The sequence below is a fragment of the Scyliorhinus canicula genome, chromosome 10 (genome assembly GCF_902713615.1).
Source record: "Scyliorhinus canicula chromosome 10, sScyCan1.1, whole genome shotgun sequence".
Taxonomy (NCBI): Eukaryota; Metazoa; Chordata; class Chondrichthyes; order Carcharhiniformes; family Scyliorhinidae; genus Scyliorhinus; species Scyliorhinus canicula.
In genome coordinates, this window is record NC_052155.1 from 66,071,648 (window position 1) to 66,096,295 (window position 24,648).

Sequence of the window (24,648 nt, forward strand, 5' to 3'; positions counted from 1 at the left end):
TGAGGGTAGGCTCCCCAATGTAAATATCAGGGGCAAACCTACTTCGAGGTGGCCAGCTTGTCTACTTTAACTATTGTGTCTTTAATTATTGGGAAGTGAGAATTCCATCCCTCTACTGGAGATTGTCCCGACTCATAGAGCTGACGGTCAATCAGAGGCCAGCAGCTCTGCAGTACTGGCAGAGCCACCAGAATTGGTGGTCACTACCGGTACTGCAGCCAGGCCGAGGAGGAGGTGCTCAGTGGTGGACTGAACCTACAGCTAAGTCTAGGATTTTGCTGGGACCAGGTTGGCTCTATAACCCTCCAAAATGTCTGTGCTCAACTAATTCTGGCCTCGAGTGCATTGCTGATTTTAATCACTTCACCTTTGATGGGTGTGCCTTCATTCACTGACCCCTAAGCTCAGGATTCCCTCTCTTCACCTGTATTTCTCAACCTCAGTTTCCTCTTCAAAGACACTTCATGAACCTACCTATTTGACTAAGCTTTTGGTCACCTGTCCTAATCACTCCTTATGTTGCTTTGTGTCATATTTTGTTTTATAATTCCTCTGTGTAGCACCTTGAGACGTTTTATCATTTTGACAGTGTTATATAAATATAAGTTGTTTTTGTCCATTTTTTCCACTAATTTTCTCCAATTAATACTCCTGGGGGGACCGGTTTAGCTCAGTTGGCTCAGTTGATGCAAAGCAAGGCCAACAGCGTGGGTTCAATTCCCGTACCAGCTGAAGTTACTCTCAACCTTGCCCCTCGCCTGAGGTGTGGTGATCCTAAGGTTAAATCATCACCAGTCAGCTCTTCCCCTCAAAGGGAAGGTGACCTGTGGTCATCTGGGACTATGGCGACTTTACCATACCTTACTCCTGAAATAAAACTGGAATAAATTTCATCTGCTCTAACACCGTGCGTTGTTAAATTGAGACTAAAAGTGACACTAATGATTCTTTATAAATCTGTTATTCTTGTTAAATTTATGCTTGTACAGAATAACCTCTCAACACAGGTTAACACACAACTATTCTTATTATTGGTTGGGATATTAAAGCACTTTAATCTGTGCGAGTGTTGTATGTATATTCCAGAGCCAGTGGACAGTTAACAAAAGGCTGAGACTCCTATCGTATCATTTTCCACTAATAGCTTTACCGCACATCTGCACAGTAACCCGCGGCAACATGCCTCCAATTAATTAATATTCGTAAATATAAAAGTAAAGGGACTGGTGCATTTTCCACAAAAGTTAACTAATATGTATATTTGGTAATATCACAATAAATCACTTTTGCTATAAATTGCAAGAAACGGCACTGAAAAGCACCCAAAGTCAGCACTTATTGAGTTCTATCATGCATTTGCATTTACATAGATTGACGACTTATATTTTCCATTTTCAAATTTGCCGTTGAAAGGGTTTATTCTTTTTAGGCAGCATCCGTTCCATAACAAGGCTTCCTCAATGAGACTGAAAGTTGTTTGATACAACCATCAGTCATCCAATTTAATGGCCATTAGCCTGCGGATAGGTCTGCAGCTCCACACAGACGATTTGATATAATGTTCATACATCAATAAAGAGGCTGAGAAGTACAACCTGTTACTAAGTTACAGGTTAGTTTATTAGGAAATTTTTGTCTTGTCTGTTCGGTGAAACAGAAAACCGCCTTTAATCCACGACTGGAGCGATGCCCTGTACTGGAAGAGCAGTAGAGAATTGAAAGTTATTGCAGCTCTTCCCCCTGCGACAGGAAACCAGTGCTCTCCCAGCATAACAAATCAGCTGGAATGAGTATGAACAAACTCAGGTAGAATGACAGGAAATTCCTTGCGGAACTGCTAACCAGACATTCAATTTACACTGATGCCAAGGAAAAGTGAGGAGCTCAGCAACTCAGAAATCCCCTTGGAGCAGAAACCGCTGCAGTCTCACTAATGTGAGTTACAGTGAAGCTGTGACTAGTGAACGGGTTGTTCCAGCCGTGAGTGGTCTGGAGACTGGGTGGTGTGTAAACAACCACCCTAAACTGAATAGAATAAGAGTGCAGGAGGAGCTTCAGCTAAAATGCAAAGCCTCATTAAACTACTGAATCAGAGTTTACAGGTTATTCACATTTTATACATATTTGTATTTTTTAAATTTACACTCCGCGCATTCAGTTTTTCCTGTGGGCTTCTTCAGTTCTACAGCAATTTCCACATAGCTATGACAAGAATTTATTTCCATCTTCAGTAATAGTTTTTTCCCCCAATTGAAAATACCTGCAGGACTAACTTGTTGGTTCAGCATATTTTAAAAGATTGTTTTCTCATGCAACTGCTTTGGCAGCAGAATGGGGTGGTGATAAAAATGAAAATTCTTTCACAATGTTTGAGGGCTTCTCATAACATTCAGTAACGACCCTGCTCTGGCTACTTCTGGCAGCTGAAATAAATTCCTCTTGAAAATTCCATACTGTTTTCTTTCTTCTGATCAGAAGCGTAATAAGCCTTGACCAACAATCTGATTAGTAATCTTTGACATAGTCCACGAGACGGACCAATGTTTGACGGTATAATTTGATTGATTTCTCACATGGGTTAATGAACATGGAAATAATGGGTGCAATTTAGTGAGTCCGTTAGCCACAGGTGCGAAGCCACGACAAGGCCGAAAATATACCAAAGGACCAAAAACGGGACTTGTGCTGACGATGTTTCCGATTGCGATCTTCCCCGAGCCCTTCCCGATGACGCGATCAGGTTCGCAACCGGGAAGGATGAGAACCAGATTTGAATGCAAGGAGGCGGGCACCTGGTTCCAGGGTGGACAAGAGGACAGTTCCCGATGGCCAGCTCCAGCGGAGGGGTGGTGCAAGGGTGTTGGGGCTGAGGTGTTGAGGGTGGGGAGGTTTTGGGGTGAGGGGTCAAGGACGTCACCTGGGATGGAGGTCACAGCTGGTGTGTTGTCCTGAAGGCTGTGTATTTTGTAAAGTTCTCGGAGCGCTGTGTCAGTCTGCAGGCTGTGTTGTCAGGAAATGAAAATGAGTGCGGAGTTACTCAGCCGTGAGCGGCATGGGGGAATGGGTATCTGTGGGTGCAGGGCTCATGAGGTGGGAGGGGGGGGGGGGGGGGAAGAGTGTGATGAGACTGAAGGAGGCCAGTGCGATAGACACAGCGCGATAGCGCGGGGCCTGGCCATTGTGGGGGGGGGGGGGGGGCCCTTACGGAGAAGTGACTGTTTTTGTGTGAACACCATGGGAACACCAATCAGAACCTTGACAGCTCGAAATTTGCTGACAGGAAATTCCTTGAGGAACTGCAAACCAGCAGCAGTCAGACATTCAATTTATACTCATGCCAGGAAAAGTGAAGAGCTCAGCAACTCAGAAACCCCCTCAGAGCAGAAACCGCTGCAGTCACACTGATGTGAGTTACAGTGAGGCTGTGACTAGTGAAGCCTATCAGCAGGCAATACAGAACATCGGCGCTGATTGGTGGGCTCCCTTTAGAGCAAGAAGACAGTTTGCCAGATGTTGAGAGTTGGTGGAGACATAGCGCAATTCAGACACGCATATCCTGAATTGGTGTGAAGTTTCTGAACTTTCATTGAGTAAAGATGCAAAGCATCAGCCACATTTCTGGCATTCGGTCTGGTGGGCATCCTGAGGCTAAAGTGAGGTTGCTGACGTAACATTGGGGTGCGCCCTGCGATGCCCTCAGCGAGGCCAGGAGGAGGTGCTTGCAAAGGGGCTACTCTAGGCCACAGGGAGGGAGACCAATGAAGCAACCAAAAAGATCAGAGGCCACCAGGCCATATAGCCAGCAGCAGTTCTCACCCAGCCAGGAGCACATGTGGTTGTTGAGGCTCGAGGCCTGGCCACACGAGAGAGAGCCTAAAGGTAAACAGGGCGTTAGTCGGGAGGTGTGAAGAAGGCCAGGCAAGCGCCGGCATCATGTCTCGGGGAGCAACTGTCAGCTGAGAGCGGGTGGGGTCAAGAGGGCATTGATATAATTCAGGGTGGGCCCTGACATCATAGAACAGAACCATGGAATTCCTACAGCACGGAATGAGGCCATTTGCCCCATCGGGTCTGTACTGACTATCTGATAGAGCACCCTACCAAGGCCCACTGATCTGCCCTATCCCGTAACCCCATCTAACCTGCACATCCCTGGACACCAAGGGGCATAGCACGGCCAATCCACCTAATCTTTGGACTGTGGAAGGATACTCACACAGACATGGGGAGAAAGTGCAAACTCCACATGGTCACCCAAGGCCGGAATTGAACCCGGATCCCGGGGTCTCATTGGGGTCGGGCTTAATGGCATTGGGGATGGGGCTTGATGTCATTGGGGTGGGGCTTGATGTCATGGGGCGGGGCTCTACATCATTGGGGGTGGGCTGTCACTTCACCAGGGGCTGGAGCGTGACATAGGGACGCCTCAAAGAGGAAGAGCGCAGGGGCACCAAAAGTGTAAAATCACTTATGGGTGCAGGAGATCAAGAAGGAATGTGTAAGCATGATTGCTGGACCCCAGCGCCTGCCATAGAGATTCCTTGGCCCTCAAAGTGTACATAAGCATCCAGTTGAACCTGCCCAGGAGGGATGAGCAATCAATGAAACAGTCTGTCAGAAACCCCAGTGATGTATATATTAAGGAAGGGGCCAACCAGGCGGGAGGCCACTGGCGAGAGTCAGGGCAGAATCTGTCCAGGTGGCAGAACTTAAGAATCATAGGACTGCCAGAGAGGGAAGTGGTGCCATGGACTATATGTCAAGGATGTTTGCAAAGTTGGTCGAGAGGGGGTCTTTGAGAAGCTCCAGGAGGTGGACCGAGCCCTCCAATCGCTGCAACAGAGGCCAAGAGCTGGGGAGCTGCCGTGGGCAATGCTTGTCCCGTTATGTAAGCTTCAAGAGAAGGAGAGGACTTTGGGGTGGGCAAGGTCGATGCAAGAATCTAGGTGGGAGGGTCAAAGGATTCAGATCTACCAGAACTTTGGGACCTATGTAGAACAGCAGTGGGCAGGTTTTAACAGGACCAAGGCGGCGCTCTTTCAGAGCAAGTTCTGGTTCGGGATGTTGCACCTGGCCAAACTTAAGTTGACATTTAAGGGCAAAGAACATTATCTCACGATGCTAGAGGAGGCAAATTACTTTGTCAAGGAGCATGGGTTGGGGGAGCTCAAATACTGGGAATTTGTGGTTTAGATATGTATGTATAATATTTGTAAGTGTTTGATTTTGCACATGTTGGTCTTTCTTGTGGTCTGGTCGATGGAGGGATGGTTCCCAATCCTGGGTTTATTTCTCCTGCTGGAGAGGGGGAAGGAGGGAGCTCTGTTGGGGAGGGGTTTACCGAAGGGTGAATGGGGAAGGCAGAAAGGGGTGGTTTGGGCATTAGGGATGGTGTTCTTTGTGTGGTTCTCCAGAGGGGAGTTGCCATGCTAGCTGGGATGCTGGTAAATGTGGGGAAGGGGGCTGCAGCGGGTAGGCGGAGAGGGAGGGAGCAGTTAGGTAGGAGAGGGTTTGGTCAGAAGAGTGGTTCAGAGGGGAGTGGGGGTGGGGGGGGGGCATGGCAGGGGGCATGGTGGAGAGTTGGGAGGGGAATGTGCTGGTGACGCAGGTGGCCTTCTGTAGGTGAGAGTTTGGGTGGACCCGGACAAAAGAGGGGAATGGTAGTCGGGAGAGTTTTGTGTTTGGTTGGGATGAAGGACCTTAATGTGTTGGGGAGGGGTTTTAGAAACCCCTGGTGAGGATAGTGATGTGGAACGTGCGAGGGCTGAATGCCTGGTTAACTATCCTGTGTGTTTGCACACTTGAAAAGTTTGAAGGTGGATATGGTTTTCCTGCAGGAGACGCATCTGTGGGTAAAGGACCAACAAGGTTAAGAAAGGGTTGGGTGGGGCAGACGTTCCATTTGGGCTTTGATTCCAAGTCGAGAGGGGTTGCAAATTTGTTTGGCTAAAGGGGGGTATTTGTTGTGGCGAGTGCGGTGCGGAACCCAGGAGGGTGGTCAACTAGCGCTGTCAGTCCTGGAGGCCCACCAGTGTCTACATCATCAAACCCCTCAGACATGGTCCCCAGGGATTGAGCCATGCTTCGGTGTGCTCCAGTCATGGCTCTGATGTCTTGCCCCAGGCTGTCTACTGCGAACGCCACCCTTGCAGTGTTGGCCTGGGTACCATGCAACACCGGCGACATCTCCTGAGACTGATGGGTTTGGGACTCCTCCTTCAGCCTTGCAGCCACAGGAATGTCGCTGTCTATCCCGCCTGGTATTCCTGGCTCCGCCTTTGCATCTCAAGCAGCTGAGGGATTAACTTGTCCAGAGGCACAGCACCTTGCTGGGGTACAGCTGCATCCTGGGAATCAGCAGACCTCCAACTGATCGATGCTTGGGAAGCTCCTGCCTCCACCTTGTATGCCTCAGAAGCAGTGTGCTTCTCACCAGATAATGTCCTAGAAGCCTGTCTGCTCAGTTCATCCACCGAGGTGCTTGTATCTGCAATGTTGGATGGTGCGGGTGATAGCTGTGACACATCATCCGTGACTTCTTCGGATATCTCCTCCAAGGTGCTGTCGAGGGTGACTGGGTGGGGCACTGCTGGTTGACGGCCTAGGCTCATTGGCTGATGTTCCTGCAAGGAAAGGGGCATTGTTTTAGGACATGACCTGGTCAAGGGTTTGGACAACAACAAGCCCACTTGAGACTGGTCATCCGGATGAAGGTGCAGTGGCTTCTCACTTTTCTGTCACAGGCCAACTTTGCTCTCTGTGGAGGCCCACTCCTGGTCCTCCCGTGCGAACCACATGGCTCTCTCCTCGAAAAAGGTCAAGATTCTTAGTTCGAGCATTCCATCACCCGTCTTCTCTCTCTCTCTGCTGTTGTGAGCTAACTTCTCCTGCAGGAACACAAAAGGGGATAATGTGAGTCGGACGGCTGGCAGGTCAGAGGCCGAGGACAACAGGCATGTTTGCACACTGCAGTTAAACAGGGAGGAGTTCTGTGCAGGGAGAGGGTTCAAGGATGATGTTGGGAGGTCGGGTGCTGGGAACTGGCGAGATAGAGGCATGTGGGTTCATGGTGGCATTCCAGGGGTTGACGGAAGGCTGAAGTGCCAAGGGGAGACAGGGGGCACTTACTTACCCTGGCAGATATCATAGTAGATCATTCATTTTTTTCCTATGTGAACCCCTGACCTCTCGGTCAGGCTGCTGGCACTGGGCAGTGCTGCCACTGTCTCCCAGGCAGGATTGGTGACCTTGTTGGAGGGCCTCCTGCCAATCCTCCTGGTTTGACTGAGCAAGTGCTGCGGAGCCATTTCAATGCATTGATTGAAGTGCCCAGGTGACCCTTGGGCGGGAGAATCAAACGTTTTGCGTCTCAGGTGTGGTGTTTTCCACGTGGGGAAAATGCTTTTTTCCCAAATGCCTTAATAGTGCAATCCAGATTGCACCGTCAGGGCCGGCAGGATAGGAACCACTTTTCTGCACTGAAAATGACACTTTGCCATTTTTCCGGAATATTTTTAGATTCTAATGATAAGCATCTGTGAGAATGAGCAGCTTTATGTGAATTCACAAATACGCATAACTGACTGCACCTTCTTGATAAGCTCAATTAAATTGTGTTGCTTGGTAGCACTGAGGACTGGAAACAGCAATTGGCCACACAGCAGGACCACTTACTAATCTGGTCCCTGCCATCATAGGGAGGTTAACAGGCTGTGAGAATAGCAGCAGGGTTGAAAGTGAAAGGATAGCAAATTAGTCAGTGAGTCACCTTGAACTAGTCTCAGACATCCCTTAGCTGCAGCCTAAGAGTTGGATGTGTAAGAAGAGATCACAAAGCAGTTGTACCTGAACATTTTGCCCGGTGCAGTTTGCTCTCTCTATGCACAGTATAAACTCCCCCAGTGTTCCACTGTTCCCTTATTTAAATAGAAGTGGTGCAGGGGTCTGGATACCTTTTAAGAAGAAGAATTGGGATTGTAGCCTCTTAACTTGGTGTCTGCACTTCCTTTGATGATAGTGTTTCAAACTTGTATTTTCTGCTTTGTTTTGTGCGGAGGTCAGGAAGACGTCTAAAGCCCAGGGGACAAGCAGCACCACTCATGTCAGGGGAAATCTTTGAATGGTTAGAACAGCAAAGCTCAAACCCAGTAGCAACAAATAAACATTCAATGGTGCAAAGTCAAGAAACAAAAGGGATGGCACGGCGGCACAGGGGTTAGCACTGCTGTCTCACAGCGCCAGGTACCGGGGTTCAATTCCGGCCTTGGCTGACTATCTGTGTGGAGTTTGCATGTTCTTTCCGTGTCTGCGTAGGTTTCCTCCAGGTGCTCCTGTTCCCTCCCACAGTTCAAAGATGTGCAGGTTAGGGTGGATTGTCCGCACTAAGTTGCTCCTTAAGTGTCCAAAAAGGTTAGGTGGGGTTACGGGGATAGGGTCGGCATGTAGGCTTAGGGGTGGCACCCTTTCCAAAGGTTGGTGCAGACGCGATGGGCCTCCATCTGCACTGTAGAAATTCTATGATTCTATGAAGAGCAGAAAAGAATAACATTAATTTCATTAAAACGTTAGCTGGGACAGTATTAAAACCGTTTCCCGTTGCTATGTTGTAGTTTGAAACGCACACAAGGCGAACTGATGAAGTAGGAGTAAGAGTAGGCTACTCGATCTTGAGCCTGCTCCCCATTTAAGATGATCATGGCCGATCTGTTTGTGTTTTGAATTCCACATTCTCATCTACATCTGGTAACCTTTGATTTCCTTGTCCAACAAGAATCCATCTACCCTCACCTTAAAAATTTCCAATTACTCCGCCTGCAACGCATGCTGAGGGAGAGAGTTGTAAAGTCGCACAACCCTTCGACAAAACATGTATTTTTACATCTCCGTCCGAAAAAGGTGACGCCTAATTTTTAAAATAATGGAACTCACCCAAAAGAGGAAACATCCTTTCCATGTTCACCTTGTCAAGACCATTCAGGATCTTGTATACTTCAATCAAGTCTCCCCTCATTCTTCAAAACTCCAGTGGAAATAAGTCCAATCTTTTCAATCTCTCATTCAACCCGCTCATTCCAGTTATCAATGCAGTAAAGCTCTTGTAATCTGCCTTCAACACATTTGCATCATTCCTTAAATAAAGGGGACACAAATTGCACAATCTGGTCCCGCTAAAGCAGGGGTGGGCAAACTACGGCCCGCCAAAGGTCTTTATGCGGCCCACCAAGTCATTAAAAAAAAAGAAATTTAAAAAAAAAAAAAAAAATTTTTAATTTTAAATTAATTTTTTTAAGGTTAATGGGGGGGGGGGCTGTTGGGTTACTTACTGGTATAGGGTGGATACGTTGACTTGAGTAGGGTGATCATTGCTCGGCGCAACGTCGAGGGCCGAAGGGCCTGTTCTGTGCTGTACTGTTCTATGTTCTATATGAGGCGCCCAGAATCATAACCGGGTGAAGCAATTATTTTACTTAATATACTATGCGGCCCTTTAAAATTGTGAATTTCTGAATGTGGCCCTTGCACGGAAAAGTTTGCCCACCCCTGCGCTAAAGGCAACCCCCTCCCGCAACGGGTTCCGCAGTGGCGGGAAGAACGAGCCACACAAAACGGCATGGACATCAGCGGGACTAGAAGGTCCTGCTGGTGGCCAATGGCAGGCCACCTGCACTCCTGGAAAACACGTCATGAGGGAGGGGGGTGGGGGGTGCAGAAAATCCCAGCCATGGTCTTACCAATGCCCTAACTTTTATCTTCAATTCCTCTCTTAAAAAAGGATGGCATTCCATTAGCCTTATTAATTTTGTGTTGTACCTGCATACTAACGTTTTGTGACTCATCTAAATCCTTCTGCACCTCAGAATACTGCAATTTAATTAATACTTTGCTTTGTTATTCTTCCTGCCAAAGTGAACGCCTTCACATTTTCTCACGTTATATTCCATCTGCCAGATTTTTGCCGACTCGCTCAACCTGCCCATATCTGTCCACCACCTTCTTATGACCTCTTCGCAATATACTTTCCTACCTATCTTTGTGTCATCAGCAAATTTACCATACCTTCATCCACCTCATCTCACTCATTGATATAAATTGTCAAATGCTGAGGCCTCAGTACAGACCCCTACAAGACTCTACTCGTCACACCTTGCCTATCAGAAAAATACCGGTTTATGCATACTCTGTTTTCTGTCTGCCAGCCAATCTTCCGTCTCTGCTAATATATTACCCCTGCACCATGAGCTACTGCTTTGCACAATAAACCTTTATGTGGCTCCTTGTCAGATGCCTTGGAATTCCATGTACAGTACCTCTACTGGCTCACCTTTATCTACAGCGCATGTTACCCCTTCAAAGAACTGCAATAAATTGATTAAACACGATTTTCCTTCCATAAAGCCATTCTGACTCTTCCCAATTATCTTGAGTTTCTCAAAGTGTCCAGCTATAAACTCCTTAATAATCGATTCTGACACCTTCCCCATGACAGACATCAAGCTAACTGGCCTATAGTTTCCTATTTCCTGTCTCCCTCCAGTCTTGAATAGAGGGGTTATATTTGTTAATTTCCTGTCTGTCAATTCAGTTACTTTGTTATGAATGTTGCATGCATTCAGATTGAAAGACTTTTAGTTTTGCCTTTTTTTAATCTTTGTACGATCTGGTCTTGACTGTTGGTGTATTGTTAGGTTTTTTTCTCTCAGACCTGTCCTGCCATTCTCTGACCTTCATTTCCCACATTACTGTTTGCTCTCCAGCCTTGACTCAACAACTTAATTTTTTACAGTTACCCATACTTGATCCCTCACCCCCACTTAGACCATAAGACGTACTAGCAAGAATCAGCCATTTAGCTTATCGAGTCTGCTCTGCCATTCAATAAGATCATGACTGATCTGATTTGATGATCCTCAACTTAACATTCCCGCCTTGTTCTCATAACTCTTGATTTCCTGACAGAATAAAAATCTGTTTATCTGTCCTGAACATAGTGAATAACCCAGCCTCCAGGGTGGACTGGTGATGGAGTGGCGCCGAGGACCCAGGTTTGATCCCGGCCCCGGGTCACTGTCCATGTGGAGTTTGCACATTCTTCCCATGTCTGTGTGGGCCTCACCCCCACAAACCAAACAGATGTACAGGGTAGGTGGATTTGCCAAAATAAATTGTCCCTTAATTGAGGGGAAAAAAATAATTGGGTACTCTAAATTCATTTTAGAAAACAGCTTCCACAGCTCCCGGTGGTAAAGAATTCCAAAATTCAGTTCCCTCTGAGAGAAGAAACTCCTTCTCATCTCTGTCCTAAATGGGCTACCCCTTACCCTGAGATTATGCCCTCTGGTCCTAGACTCTCCCATAAGCTGGGACAACCTCTCAATATCTATCCTCTCAAGCCCCCGAGAATCCTCTATGTCTCAATAAGGTTGCCTCTCATTCTTCTGAGTGCTTACTAAACCTCTCCTCAAAAGAAAATTTCTCTGTACCCGGGATCACCCGAGTTAACCTTCTCTGGACTGCCTCCAGTATCTTTCCTTAGATAAGGGGGCCAAAACTGTTCACAATATTCAATTGTGGTCTAACTAGTGTCTTATATATTTTAACAGGACTCCCCTATCTTTATACGCCATTTCCTTTGAAATAACAGCCAGTATTCCATTTGCCTTCCCTATTACCTGCTCAACCTACCTACTGGTATTTTGTGATTTAAGCACCAGGACCCCGAATTCCTCTTTGTGGCACCTTTTTGCAGTCGTTCTCCATTTAAATAATATTCAGCTCCTTTACTCTTTCTACCAAAGTCATCCCGGCCAGTCAGGTGGCATATTTAATGCTGTGAACTTTACTAATACTAATAAGGGGGGGGGGGAGGGCGGAGAGGCACAGTTCAGCTCAGTTGGCTGGGCAGCTGATTCAAGATGCAGAGGGAGGCAACAGCGGTTAAGGTTATTCATGAAGGCCCTGCCTTCTCTACTTTGTTCTTGCCTGAGGTGTGGTGATCCTCAGGTTAAATCACCGCCAATCAGCTCTCCCCCTCAAAGGGGAAAGCAGCCAATGGTCGTCTTGGATTATGGTGACTTCACTTACTTTCACTTTACTATTAAGACCTCACAATGACCAATAAACGACTTAAATATTGAAGGAGAAATTAACAAAATGCGCACCAATTAATCCTTTATCCGTTTCCCAATGGCACCCTTTGCATCTTTCACAGAATGCACTCCACTCACAGATTGAGCGCCTGCTAGCTATTTAAGCTCTCGGACCTCTCCAGTTCTTACCAGTTGGTGATTAAGCTATTCCTTCTGCATCAAAATGAAATTCAAATAGTGGACATTGTAAAAGAGTAGAAAAAAGTAGCACCTACTCCAACCACCCCCCCCCCCAAAAAAAGTAGCACCTCCACCAACTCCCCCCCCCCCCCCCCCCCCCCCTTCACTGAACTTAGAACATAGAACATAGAGTGCAGAAAGAGGCCGTTCAGCCCATCGATGGGTAAGCATTCTCCAAGGCGGCCTTCAGGACGCACGACAACACAGAATCGTCGAGCAGAAACTTAGAGCCAAGTTCCGCATACATGACTATGACCTCAACTGGGACCTTGGATTCATGTTGCATTACATTCACTCCCCACCATCTGGCCTGGTCTTGCGAAATCCTACCAGCAGTCGTGGCTTGAGACAATTCACACCTCTTTAACCTTTGATTATCCCTCTCTTCAGTTGCTCCGTCTGGACCTGCAGACTTAAGTACCTGCAAAGACTTGCATTCAAAGTATCGTATTGCATCTTTGACTTTGTCCATATATATGTTTCTGGAACCCACCTTTTCATTCACCTGAGGAAGCAGCAGTGCTCTGAAAGCTAGTGTTTGAAATAAACATGTTGGACTTTAACCTGGTGTTGTAAGACTTCTTACTGTGCCCACCCCAGTCCAATGCCGGCATCTCCACATCATCTTTGGACTGTGGGAGGAAACTGGAGCACCCGGAGGAAACCCACACAGACACTGGGAGTAAGTGCAAACTCCACACAGTCATCCAGGGCCAGAATTGAATTGCTAACTACTGTGCCACCGTGCAGCCCTTGACTGTGACACTGGCCTGGATATCTGACTTAGATATTAATATTTGGTATGATTTTTGCTACTATTGTTCAAGAAGATCTTCCTTACCTCCAAGCCTCATAAGAAAAAAAACTAATGGCATGATCTTACCATCATAACTCCCTGTTGTCACGGCAGGACCACTTTTTGGATTTGAAGCCTGGTTCTCCACACAATATACACACAGTAGTTTTTTTTTACAAGATCAAACCAATTAGTAGCCCACCTCTCAGTCTTCTGACCAATTGGGGAAGGGGAGTGGGATTGACCTGTTTATTCTGTGAAATTCAGGATTTCCAATTTTAAAAGTCCACTATGTTTCAGAAAAGTTCATCAGAAATAATTTCTTTCTGGGTGCAGTAACTACAGGGATGAAGAGAATGCCTGGGAAGGCTGCTCCTGGATCTCTCACTCCTATTGAGATGCCCAGCTGCACGGTCTGAGAGAATGCAGTAAAATAATAATTCCCAAGGGCAGGAAGAAGAGGGCAACCTTTCTAACCTAACAGCATGTGTGGAATTGGCCGAAGGAGTGAGCATCAGGAGTGTGTTCCTTCCAACCTGGAGACAGTGCTAAGAGGCTCCAGGACCTCAGAAGGCTGGGAAAGATGAGTGTCATTACCTCACATTCTGATTTACCCAGCATTCTCCTGCACAGCGCTTCTCAGCAAAACGCACTTGACGCTCCACTCATTTATTTCTCTCCAGGCACAGTTGGAGCTCCATTAACTGCTCCATGCCATGACGAAAGCTGGCAGGAGAGATGTGCAACTGAAAGTGAGTGAGGCGCCTTCCAAGAAATTGGCAATCGCCTGACAACTAGTGATTGTACACTCTGAGAGAAGAAGTGCTTTGACCAGTAGGGTCTCAATGGACACGGCTTCAGTGTAACTGATCAAAGCTTGCCAGGCTTGGCATGTTTCACGGAAAAATCTCTTCCTGCTATTCTCTCATCTCAGCCATCCTGGCAAGGTGCTGACAGCTCTAGAAATAAATTCCTTAACTGGGAAATCCAGGATTTAGTGCAAAATCACCTCACGATTGTCTTTGTAACAACCTCAGGACAAGTCTTAATTACTTACCGGATAGATCCAAGGTTGTTCTAGCTATTATTCATCAAATGTGGCTGTCGCTGGCAAGACTAGCCTTTGTTGACCATCCCTAATTTCCCTTGAACTGAGTGGCTCACTGTGCCATTTTAAGGATCTACCACATTACTGTAGGTCTGGAGTCACATATAAGCAAAATAAAGTAAAGATGGTAGGTTTTCTCTCCTAAAGGGCATTCGTGAACAAGATGAGTTTTCATCGCAGTCGATGTTAGTTTCATGGTCACCATTATGGAGGCTAGCTCCCAATTCCAGATTTTTGAATTTAATTAATTTCAGTTCCAGCAACCTATGTCGCCAGAACATTAGCCTGAGCCTCTGGTTTATTGGTCGAGAGACATTACCGTGACATGACCATCTCCCTGTTACTCGGCAAATCCAGAAATGGGTGAGATCATGTCATGATCTTTACCTAATGTCAGTTTGCAGGAATTTCTATCGTGTTGACCCCAAAGTTGCTTCTAATGGCCAAGGAAAATTCTGCCCTGTGTTTTATTGAAGTTGCTCATTTGCAACTCCAATGAAACTAATTTTCTAATTGTCAAGATAGTCTACAGCCCACCCCAATGAAGGATTTGGCTCATGGAATAACTGATTATGTTAGCTGTGTTGATACCTATAAAATTTGTTGCAATGACATACATTTATTTCTTATGATCCATCATAACCTATTACAGGTGAGTAATTCTTAAAATTTGAACCTTGCTTCAGATAAACTGTGGTAAGCTATACACAGCATCCGTACCAGAAAATGGTGGCATTTCTACAGTGCGATAATGCCAAGAGCTCTTCAGTATATAAATAGTGTGCATGAGGCCTTCATAATTTCATCCCAGATACTATAAATACAGTGAAAATAAGAGGATCTAAGCAGCAATTCTTGCCCAGTTATTTGTCAAATTACTGTTGAGGGAAAAACCTTGGCAATGTGCGAGATATTGCCTCATTATACATCTCATGATCAACAATCTCCTCCTGTCTGATATGTATCAGCTTCACAACTTACAAAGTATTTAATGTATAATCTGAATAGTGGTATTTGACTTGTCTTTATTCCAGTCAAGTTTTGTTGCTATAACATACAAGGCAAAATTGTCGATTATATGCAAGTATCTTATTAGTCACCCTTCTTTCTGGTAATAATAGCAGTTTGGAAAATTAGCAAAAAAGGTAGTGGCGGTCTATCCTGTGCTTTTAGAGCTTCAAGTCAATGAGTTCTCTTGATTGTGAATGTATCAGGCGCGCAGCAAAATTAAGGCCTTTTTTTTTAATAAGACGCAGTTAACATAGGAGATGCATTATCATAATCATTTACTCAATAGAACTAAACTAAGAATGTTACAAATTATTTTCTTGTAGGGAGTAAGTACTGGGTCTTCAAGGAAGCTACGTTGGAGTTAGGATATCCTCAGAATGTAGTGGAACTCGGAAGTGGAGTGCCTTCTCAGGGTATTGATACAGCAGTGTGGTGGGAAGATGTTGGTAAAACCTACTTCTTCAAAGGAGACAGGTTAGTGCCTCTATCTGTGGTCTGTGCATGATAGATCAAAGTGATTAATATGCTTTTACATGTTGATCTGGGTGGCTTATGACGTATGTGACAGCTTTTAACAAGAGAATAAAGATGAAGGACCTCCTTGTATACAAGTGTTTTCACACAAACTCATTACACAAGATAATATTTGTAAAATGGTAAACAAGCAATGTATTATGCTTTAGAGTTATGTCTATTGAACTCATCATTCGGTGCACAGACTGACCTCTGGTGGAAGCTGAATCCCTGTGGAACTGCACTGTACAAGTGTGTGCAGTTGCTTTAGATATTGTTCGTGCTTGTCAAGCTCTTATGCAATGACTTAAGACACTGGAGAATTCTCAAGTGCATCACAGATCCACATCAGTCACTCCCATTGTTATTTGATTCGGGCTTTACAACATAAAAAATTGCAACTTTCCATCGTCAGTGTTAAATATTTTACTTGACACGTCACCAGCCTATTTTGAGAATGATTTACATTATGTAGATCATTCTGGAGCAGCCCTAGTATGAATTTACCACAATAAATGTTTCTAATAGATATTTTCTGTGTTGGTAATTATTAAACTGACAACAAGAACTACAACTTTGTCTGATGGCTTCATAATTGATATTGGCATTAGGTAAATATGTTAATTGTGTGCAACCTGAATCTTCCATTGTTTGCAAACTTTTAACTGGGCAAAAGAAGATATCAGTGTGATGATGTAAATATGAACAGTCTTTCAGCCAGAGGCCTATTTCTGCAGGGGTGTTATTTGAGATATGGGTGTGGATGACAGAGAAGAAATATGAGGAATGGGACTACAGAGGCTCCACTCCTGTCTTTGGCAGGTACAGGATAGGGGTGTGGATAGCGAGCCTGCATGAAGCACCCTCAACCTTGCTGGCTCTATTTCTAGGGAGGGCATTTCAAACACCGTGTGATTTTCATGAAATTGGGTTGATGTTTGCCGTAGGCAGGGTTCACAGTTCCTCAGAGGAGTCATGAACCACTGGGGAACTCTTGTCTGGAGTTGGGAAACGTTTGTAAGGTAAGATTAAAAGGTGCTTAAGGTGGTGTATGATAAAAATGTTTATGTATTTAAGTATCAGTTTAAGATTTCTGTGTGACTTTATATATGTTTTCAATGCAATGATTATTCATAGGGCTCTATCCTTAAAAGGAAGGAGACACTAAATTGACAGGAGCTATATAAGAGCTCAGATGCAGAAAAGTCCATTCTCCAATGGATGAAGCCTTCTTCTGCATTCTACAAGACAGAGAATCAAATATGAATGCATGTTTTTTTACATTGATTTAATGTCCTGCATCTCAGCCTTTGAAGCATTCTTCCAGTCTCCATTAGGTATAGAACCAAAGAGGCAAAAAACTCAAATCTTTGAAATGCTCATGAATAAAATAAACAATAATCAGGCATTCTCTTTGAAAACAATTGCCTCCCTTAAATTCTCATAAAACTGTCAATCAAATACAGTCCATTAATATTGCACAAATAAACACACCAACATTGAAAATCCATTTCAAAGAAAGAAAGTTATTACAATTCCATAAAACTGTCAGTCAAACAAAACAAGATGCCCTCTTTGTAGCCATGTAAACAACCCTCTACTGGACGGAATCCATCAGCCATTCTTGGAATGCAGACAAGTATTGATATTGAGGCCATGTGAAAAACGGGGGCTGGATTCTCCGTCCCGCCGTGCCAGATTTCTGGCTCAGCACACTGGCGGGATGCTCCATTTCGCAGGCTGGTCAGTGGGGTTTCCCATTGTGGGGCAGTCCCATGCCATCGGGAACCCCCCGGGCTGCCGGCAAAATGGAGTATCCCAACGGTGGAGAATTCAGAACCCAGATGTCTGACCAGCTCTTTAGCCTGCTTCTGTTGATATAGTTGCCTGCTGGCACTTAGTTTCTGAACGCTCATGGCCCCATCATTTGTGCAGGGGCTACCATTTGAAAAATTCTCACAATGTTGTTATAAAGTGTCAATGAAGTCTTGACAAATTTCCTTATAAAGTCTCCCAATGTAGCCTTCACAGTTCCAACGAGTGAATTGTCATGGCGAGTACTTCTTTAAGGAACACTTGCAATCCGCATCAATGGCTTGTTTATTCCTAAACAGCTGGTCACTATTAATAGAGACTTAAAGACAAGCAATCACCACCAAAATAGCTTGTAGCCTCCTCAATGAATGCTTGAGGGAATTTTAAGTGGCAGTCAATGCTGCTAATGTAGGCTTCAACATCTTTACCAAGTTCTTGTCTTCCACTCAACATGGGCTAAACATGCACTTCAGTTCAACACTTCATCTTGGCTATCCCAGGTGATCTTTTGCACCTGAGCGTTCTGCCTAGCCTTTGGTCACTTGTCCTAATATCACTTTATGTGGCTTGGTGTCAAATATTGTTTGATCTCATCACTGCGAAGTGCCTTGGAATGTTTTATTTTGTTAAAATTGCGACACAAGTGCAAGTTGCTGGTCTTTTTTTTATTGCCTTTTTTTTTCACTTTTCCCAAGTAAATGGGAACTTTCTTAATGGTTCCTCATCAGATAAATTCCTGAGAACCAGAATCATTTGCTTGTTCTTCCATGCGTCTCAATGTCATCATATCCTTGCTTTGATCAGATGACCTGAACTGAACATGGAATGCAAATTGCAGCCTGAACAAACCATATGCAGCAAGAATATAACCTCGTTTTTAATTTGTGCTTTGTCCATCGACCAATAAAACTCGGATCTTTATTTGCCTTTTTTATACACAGGCTGATAGAATCAGAAGCAGACAGGCAGGCAGGAGGCAAATTGGCTATTTCACACTGTTGAATTGCTGTAGTGGATATGATGGAGACCCCTACCACTACCCCTTTGGCAACTGCTTCACAGAATACATTTTAAATCAATAAAATACACTCAGGCCAGGAATTTCCCCACAGCTGCTCTTGTTTGTCACCATATCTTCATCAGAGGTGCAGTAGAACGTTTGTTTATGGGCAAGCAGGTTTTTCTGGCAAAGTTAAAGTGAGAAGCAGGAGAGAAAATTCCTGCTCCCGGTTTTCTTTGTTCTAACTTCATGGCCATGCAGGATCTATTGTCACAAATGCAAAATATTCCATTTGAAGTTTGCTGTTTTGTTCGATTTTTGTTTTGTTTCCTGATTCAACTCTCATTTGACACTGCGAACAAAAAGGTTGGAATTCTTCTTATCAGCAAGTCAACTGGAAAGACGATTCAGTACATGGCTTAACGTTTTTGATAAAATGATCAACATGGGAAATTTTAGCTCGAGAATGTTAATTTATTCTGGAATGTACAGATGTGGGGCGAAATTCGCCGACCCCCGCTAGGCCCCGATCGCGGGCCTGGCCACCGTGGGGGCACCCCCGGGGTCCGATTGCCCCGCGCCCCCTCCAGGACCCCGGGGGCCTGCTCGCGCCACCGATCCCGCCGGCACAGAGGTGGTTCAAACCACGGCGGCGGGAGAGGCCTCTCAGCGGCGGGACTTCGGCCCATCCGGGCCGGAGAATAATGGTAGCACAGAAACCCGTAGCCTCCCGCCGGCCCCCGCCATTCTCCGAGGCGGGCGGCAGGATTGGCGGCACGCCGACTTTTTGCGGGTGGGAGAATTCTGGACATGGCGGGGGCGGGATTTTCGGCAGCCCCGGGCGATTCTCCGACTCTGCTGGGGGTCGGAGGATTTCGCCCCCTGTGTGTACAAAAGGACACCATGCCACTGTGGTTTTATACTTTTTGTATAAACCTTTTTGTCACATCGGTTTCACGATGAAAATCAATATTCAGGGGGAGGCAAAAGCTCTGGATTATTGCTTTGTTATGTTGTTTTAGTATTGATTGTTTTGTGCTAATGAGACGATCATTACAGATAAATAGTTAAAAATCGAATAAATGGAAAAGCAGGAACAGGAAAATGAGATCAGTAGAACTATGGAAAATACTCAAAGAAGGATGTACATGAGGAAATGTCAAAGTCAGAAGTGAAATGAAAACATGTAATGAAGACAAAATGACATAAGACATTAAAAAGAACGTGGGAAACAATCTTTTCAAAGAGTGGACAGAAAATAATTGAAGATTATAAACATGTTTTCAAAAATGTAATATCAAAGTGATAATTAGATAGTTTGAAGCTAAGAGGTAATCATGATAATAATTGTGTCCTAATTTTTCACAAATAGATTGAGCTGACCAGTGGTGCAAGCACACCCACACCAGCAGCCCAGAGAATGATTTGCACTGACTTTGCTGATTTGAGTAGGTTACGAGCAAATGAAAAGCTTGCCAGAGACCTGCACTTGACAGGGAAGTGAATAATCCAACAAGGCTCCAACACAAGTGGGACGGTGGCTTGATGATTTTCTGCTCCTGGTTGGAAGCATGCGTCAGAAACCCAGGGGCACACTCAATTTCATTCGTCTATTATTATAAAATTGTCAGAAAATTGTGCACAGCAGCTGCCCAAACTTTTCATAGCTCAGTCAGCAGGTGAGGGTTCCAATTGTTCATAATGGGGCAGTGGAATTATGTGAGCAACGCTGAACAGTTGGAGGTCCTGCTGCTGGACGTACATTAAAGGTGGATGATCCGATTTGAGACTGGAAGCCACATTCCGATAAAAGCACAAGTGCATGATGCATGTAGTTAGATTAGCGGCTGGATTATTCGATTTCCAGACTAAGTGCTGACACCGGCGTGGGAACAGTGACGTTTACGCCAGAAAAAAACGGTGCAACAGCTGCAACGATCTTCCGTCCGGTCAGGCGGCTAGCAGCCACACAGTGCAAAGCCCCCGGCTTTACCTGATGAGAATGGCCAGGCACGTGGTTGCGCTGGCTGCGTGCGGACCTGGCCTGCCAAATAATGTCCCCCAGTAACTTCCCTCGCCACCCCCGGACAACCCCCCCCTCCCCACCAGTCCACCCCCGAAGTTCCCCGGCCAGCGGCACAGCTCTCCCCCCTACTGCCCCCCACCACCACCACCACCGCCCCCATCTGTGGCGGTGCTGGACACAATCCGCAGCCGCCCCATGGGGTCCACGGAAAAAAATACCATAAGTCGGGAACTCTGCCCATTAGCAGGAGCAAAGCATCAGGGGAGGGCCTCAGGTGACGTCCTGAATCCATCCCGACGGTGTGCCAAAGAGTACGCCGTCTTTGAGGGGGTGGAGCATCGCAAGAGCGGCGCCGCTCCCAATTTCAGCGCAAACAGGGATTCTCCGGCCAATCGCCGAATGCGATTTCGGCGTCAGCGATCGGAGAATCTCACTCCAGTCAATGCGTTCATCCAAGTTGCTCACACCTGGTTACAATCAGGAAGAAAGAAATAATGTCTGCTATCAAGAAATAGCCGAGAAAAACTCACAATACTTCACAACTGATGAATTACATTTTAAGTTAAACATTGTTGTCTTTCAGGCAATTTCACTCACATCTGCTCTCTGCAAAGGCTGGTCCATGGCTCATTATTCACTGATATTTCATCCCAAGCCACTTGATGGATTTCTTTAGTGGTGGATTGTTTTAAGCAAACATGATGGCCAACTTGCAAAGAACAAGGCCCTGCAATGAGATAAATAATCAGTTGATCATTTTTGTAATGTTGGCCATAGGAGGAATTCTGACCCGGACCCCTGGAGATTTACTTGCTTTTCTTTGAAGAGCATCAAGAATTGCCTAATCGGCAGGCAGGGATTTGGGTTGCCATTTGAAAGAAAGAAATTGTCAGAGTTGTACTGATGTGTCATCTTGAATTCTGTAATCATGGGCGGGATTCTCCGATAATCGACACGATGACCGGAAATCGGCTCCAAAAATGGCGTGAATCATTCCGGCGTCGGGCCGCGTGAATCACTCCGGCGTCGGGCTCCCCGAAACGGCGCAAATTCTCCGGCCCAGAATGGGATAGCAGCGGCGTGATGCCATTCGCGACGGTGTCACCCGTCAAGGTGGCCGCCCGCCGCACAGCGCCGAGGTTCCAGGAGCGGGACATCGAGGCGCTCCTGGACGCAGTGGAGCAGAAGAGGGAAGCCTTGTACCCCGGACACGGCCGCAGGGTTGCCCAACTCCTCAGCCGGCGCCTGTGGAGGGAGGTGGCATAGGCCGTCAGCGCTGTGGCTGTAACACCAAGGACCGGCGCCCAGTGCCACAAGAAGGTCAATGACCTTGTCAGGGAAGCCAGGGTGAGTACCCCCACCTTCGATGTGCGGCACAGCCCTAGGTGCAACTGACATGGCTGCACCCACCCATGCAGCCTGCAGTGGCAGAATGGGTTGCGCCCCTCTGCCAATATACACACAACCGCTGGCCTGCATGTATATCTCTGCCTAACACTGTTGCCGTTATCCCTGCCACCCACCCGCCCCACACAGGAGAAGCGTGCACACAACAACCGGGAGCGTGAGAGGACCGGAGGGGGTCCAGCTGATGTGCGACCACTAATCGTTCATGAAGGGAGGGCCCTGGAACTCGCAGGCGGACCAGAGGACCAGGTGGTTGTGGATGCAGAGGTCTGGGCCGCACCACCAAGTGAGACCACTCCCACGGCCTGCCCCCCTTTTCCCCTTCCCCCATATACCCCATAATCCCCCTTCCCCCATATCCCCCTTCGCCCCTTCCCCCATATCCCCCTTGCCCCCAATCCCCATCTGCATGTCTAACCATTGTAGGACAAAACGTCGAGGTACCCGTCCCCGTGGATGCCGACCGTCCCCAGGATGATCCAGGGCGGCCACGGGACAGGGAGAGACCTGGCCCATCAGGCATACGACACCCCCAGGACGTTCCAGGGCAGCCACGAGCCAGGGATATACCCGGAGCACCAGGGAGACGATGCCCCCGTCTCATGCGATTGTGGCGGCGCCGGTGGGCAACACCCAGCTACGAGGGGGGCAGCCACAGGCCCCCGTCGCAGCCGAGCCAGGACACCCCTACCCAGGACACCCCTACCCAGGACAGCCCTACCCAGGACAGCCCTACCCAGGGCAGCCCTACACAGGACAGCCCTACCCAGGACAGCCCTACCCAGGACAGCCCTACCCAGGACAGCCCTACCCAGGACACCCCTACCCAGGACACTCCTACCCAGCAAAGCCCTACCCAGGACACCCCTACCCAGGACACCCCAACCCAGGACACCCCCACCCAGGACACCCCCACCCAGGTCACACCTACCCAGGACACTGACACACAGGGGACGGGTGCACAAGAACCACCACCTCAGGGGACCATGGACTTTGGGTCGGATGAGGAGAACGATACAATGCCACTGCTGTCTCCTACACCCTCCACCATCGCAGAGACACTCACCTCGGTTGGGCACTTTAGTGATGAGGCTTATGGTACACTCACTAGTGCGCACAACACAGCCATCCCGGTACAGCAGGTGGAGGTTGGAGCAACAGAGGGACCGGGCGGTCGGTGTGCAGCCCGGCGTGAGCAACCATCTGCCGCCCAGATGGGTTCCGGGTTCCTGGCGTTACCACACCCACCCATAGACCCGATGCAGTCACAGACCCAGGGACAATCAAAGGGGGTGACGGCCGGCTTGCGGCAGCTGCAGATGCAGGTGGAGGAGTCCACCCACATCCAGGAGCAGGGAGTGGCGACGGTCATGCGTGCCACCCAGGCCAAAACTGCAAGGGTGGCGTCCGCAGTGGAGGCAATGGGGGTGATGATGTCAGACATGGGGAGCAGTATGCAAGGCCTGGGGCTTTCCGTGCAGGCGGCGCCTGTGGCCCAGAACATGGCTGCCCTCTCACAGGAAACCATGAGCCAGAGCCAGCGGCAGTTCGCAGAGGTGCTTAACGCCGTGGCCCAGTCTCAGCAGGCCATGGCCCAGTCTCAGCAGGCCATCGCTGAGGGCATTGACGCCATTGCCCAGGTACTGGTTCGGCATTGCCCAGACACAGACAAGAATGGCCAACTCCCTGAGCTCCATGGCTGCAAACTTGCAGGCCCTTGTTGATACCAGGGCGGGCCTCCAGGACTGGCAGCGCCAGGTGTCGGGGGGGGCATCAGATGGTCGGTCCGTTCACATCCCCGACCCATGTAGAGGCCCGGGGGCCATCGGGCACCTGGAGGGAGGAGGAGGTGCTGAGGCCCATTCCGGGTCCCCCTATAGGGGAGGCCCCGCAATACCGCGACACCTCGGACACCCCCCCCCTTTCCGTCTGATGAGACCATCAATTCACGCGACACATGGTTAGAAGTGAACAGTAGTTTTAATCGTCTTACAACAGAGCCTGCCTGTAATGAGATGAATTCCAGATGAACTGGCAGGCAGGCTCTCAGCATCAATCTTTATACTTCTGGTTAGGGGGAGGAGCCATGGGTGGAGCCATGGGCGGAGCCAAGGATGGAGCCCAGTATTAGCTCCTCATCTCCCCCTATGGGTAGAGCCACGCAACTACACGTGATCCAATACAATATACAGGCTCAACACATGTTGTACAATACAGTGTGGATTATTAGTATTTATAATTCACCACACCGTCCCAGGTGCATCGGGTGGGCAACGGGCAGGACAGGCTGGCAGCTCACTATCCCAGTCGCCTGAGCCGCAGCCTGGCCCATCTAGGCCAGGCCGCCCCAAGAAATGGCCGCCAAAGGGATCCCGAGTCACAGGGCAAGAATCACAGGAGTCAATCTCCAGTTCTGCTGTACCGTCTGGGGAACCACCTAGATGTAGTCAAAGGGCCTGTAAGGCCAAACAATTAGACACTGAGTAAGTTGACACAGGTGCAGGGCACAGATGAGTCATTGGGGCTGGGGCACATGTATGAACTGTTTGTTATTAAAATCACTTTCACACCTGCAGTAGTTGCCTTTGTGCTCTGTCCAAAGCATGCGGGGGTGTGGTGTGAGGTGAGCGCCAGTGTGTGTGTGAG

The 24,648-nt window shown here is 47.5% G+C and overlaps 1 protein-coding gene across 2 annotated transcripts in view; it reads left to right on the top strand.

Annotated features, from left to right (window-relative positions):
- The window catches only part of LOC119972429 (matrix metalloproteinase-16-like), a 320,314-nt gene that overhangs the window by 281,337 nt on the left and 14,329 nt on the right, over positions 1 to 24,648 (top strand). For both annotated transcript variants that reach the window (XM_038809101.1, XM_038809102.1), the window contains one exon: positions 15,565 to 15,715. In XM_038809101.1, the coding sequence (XP_038665029.1) occupies positions 15,565 to 15,715 (151 nt within the window). The remainder of the gene's footprint in view (positions 1 to 15,564; positions 15,716 to 24,648) is intronic.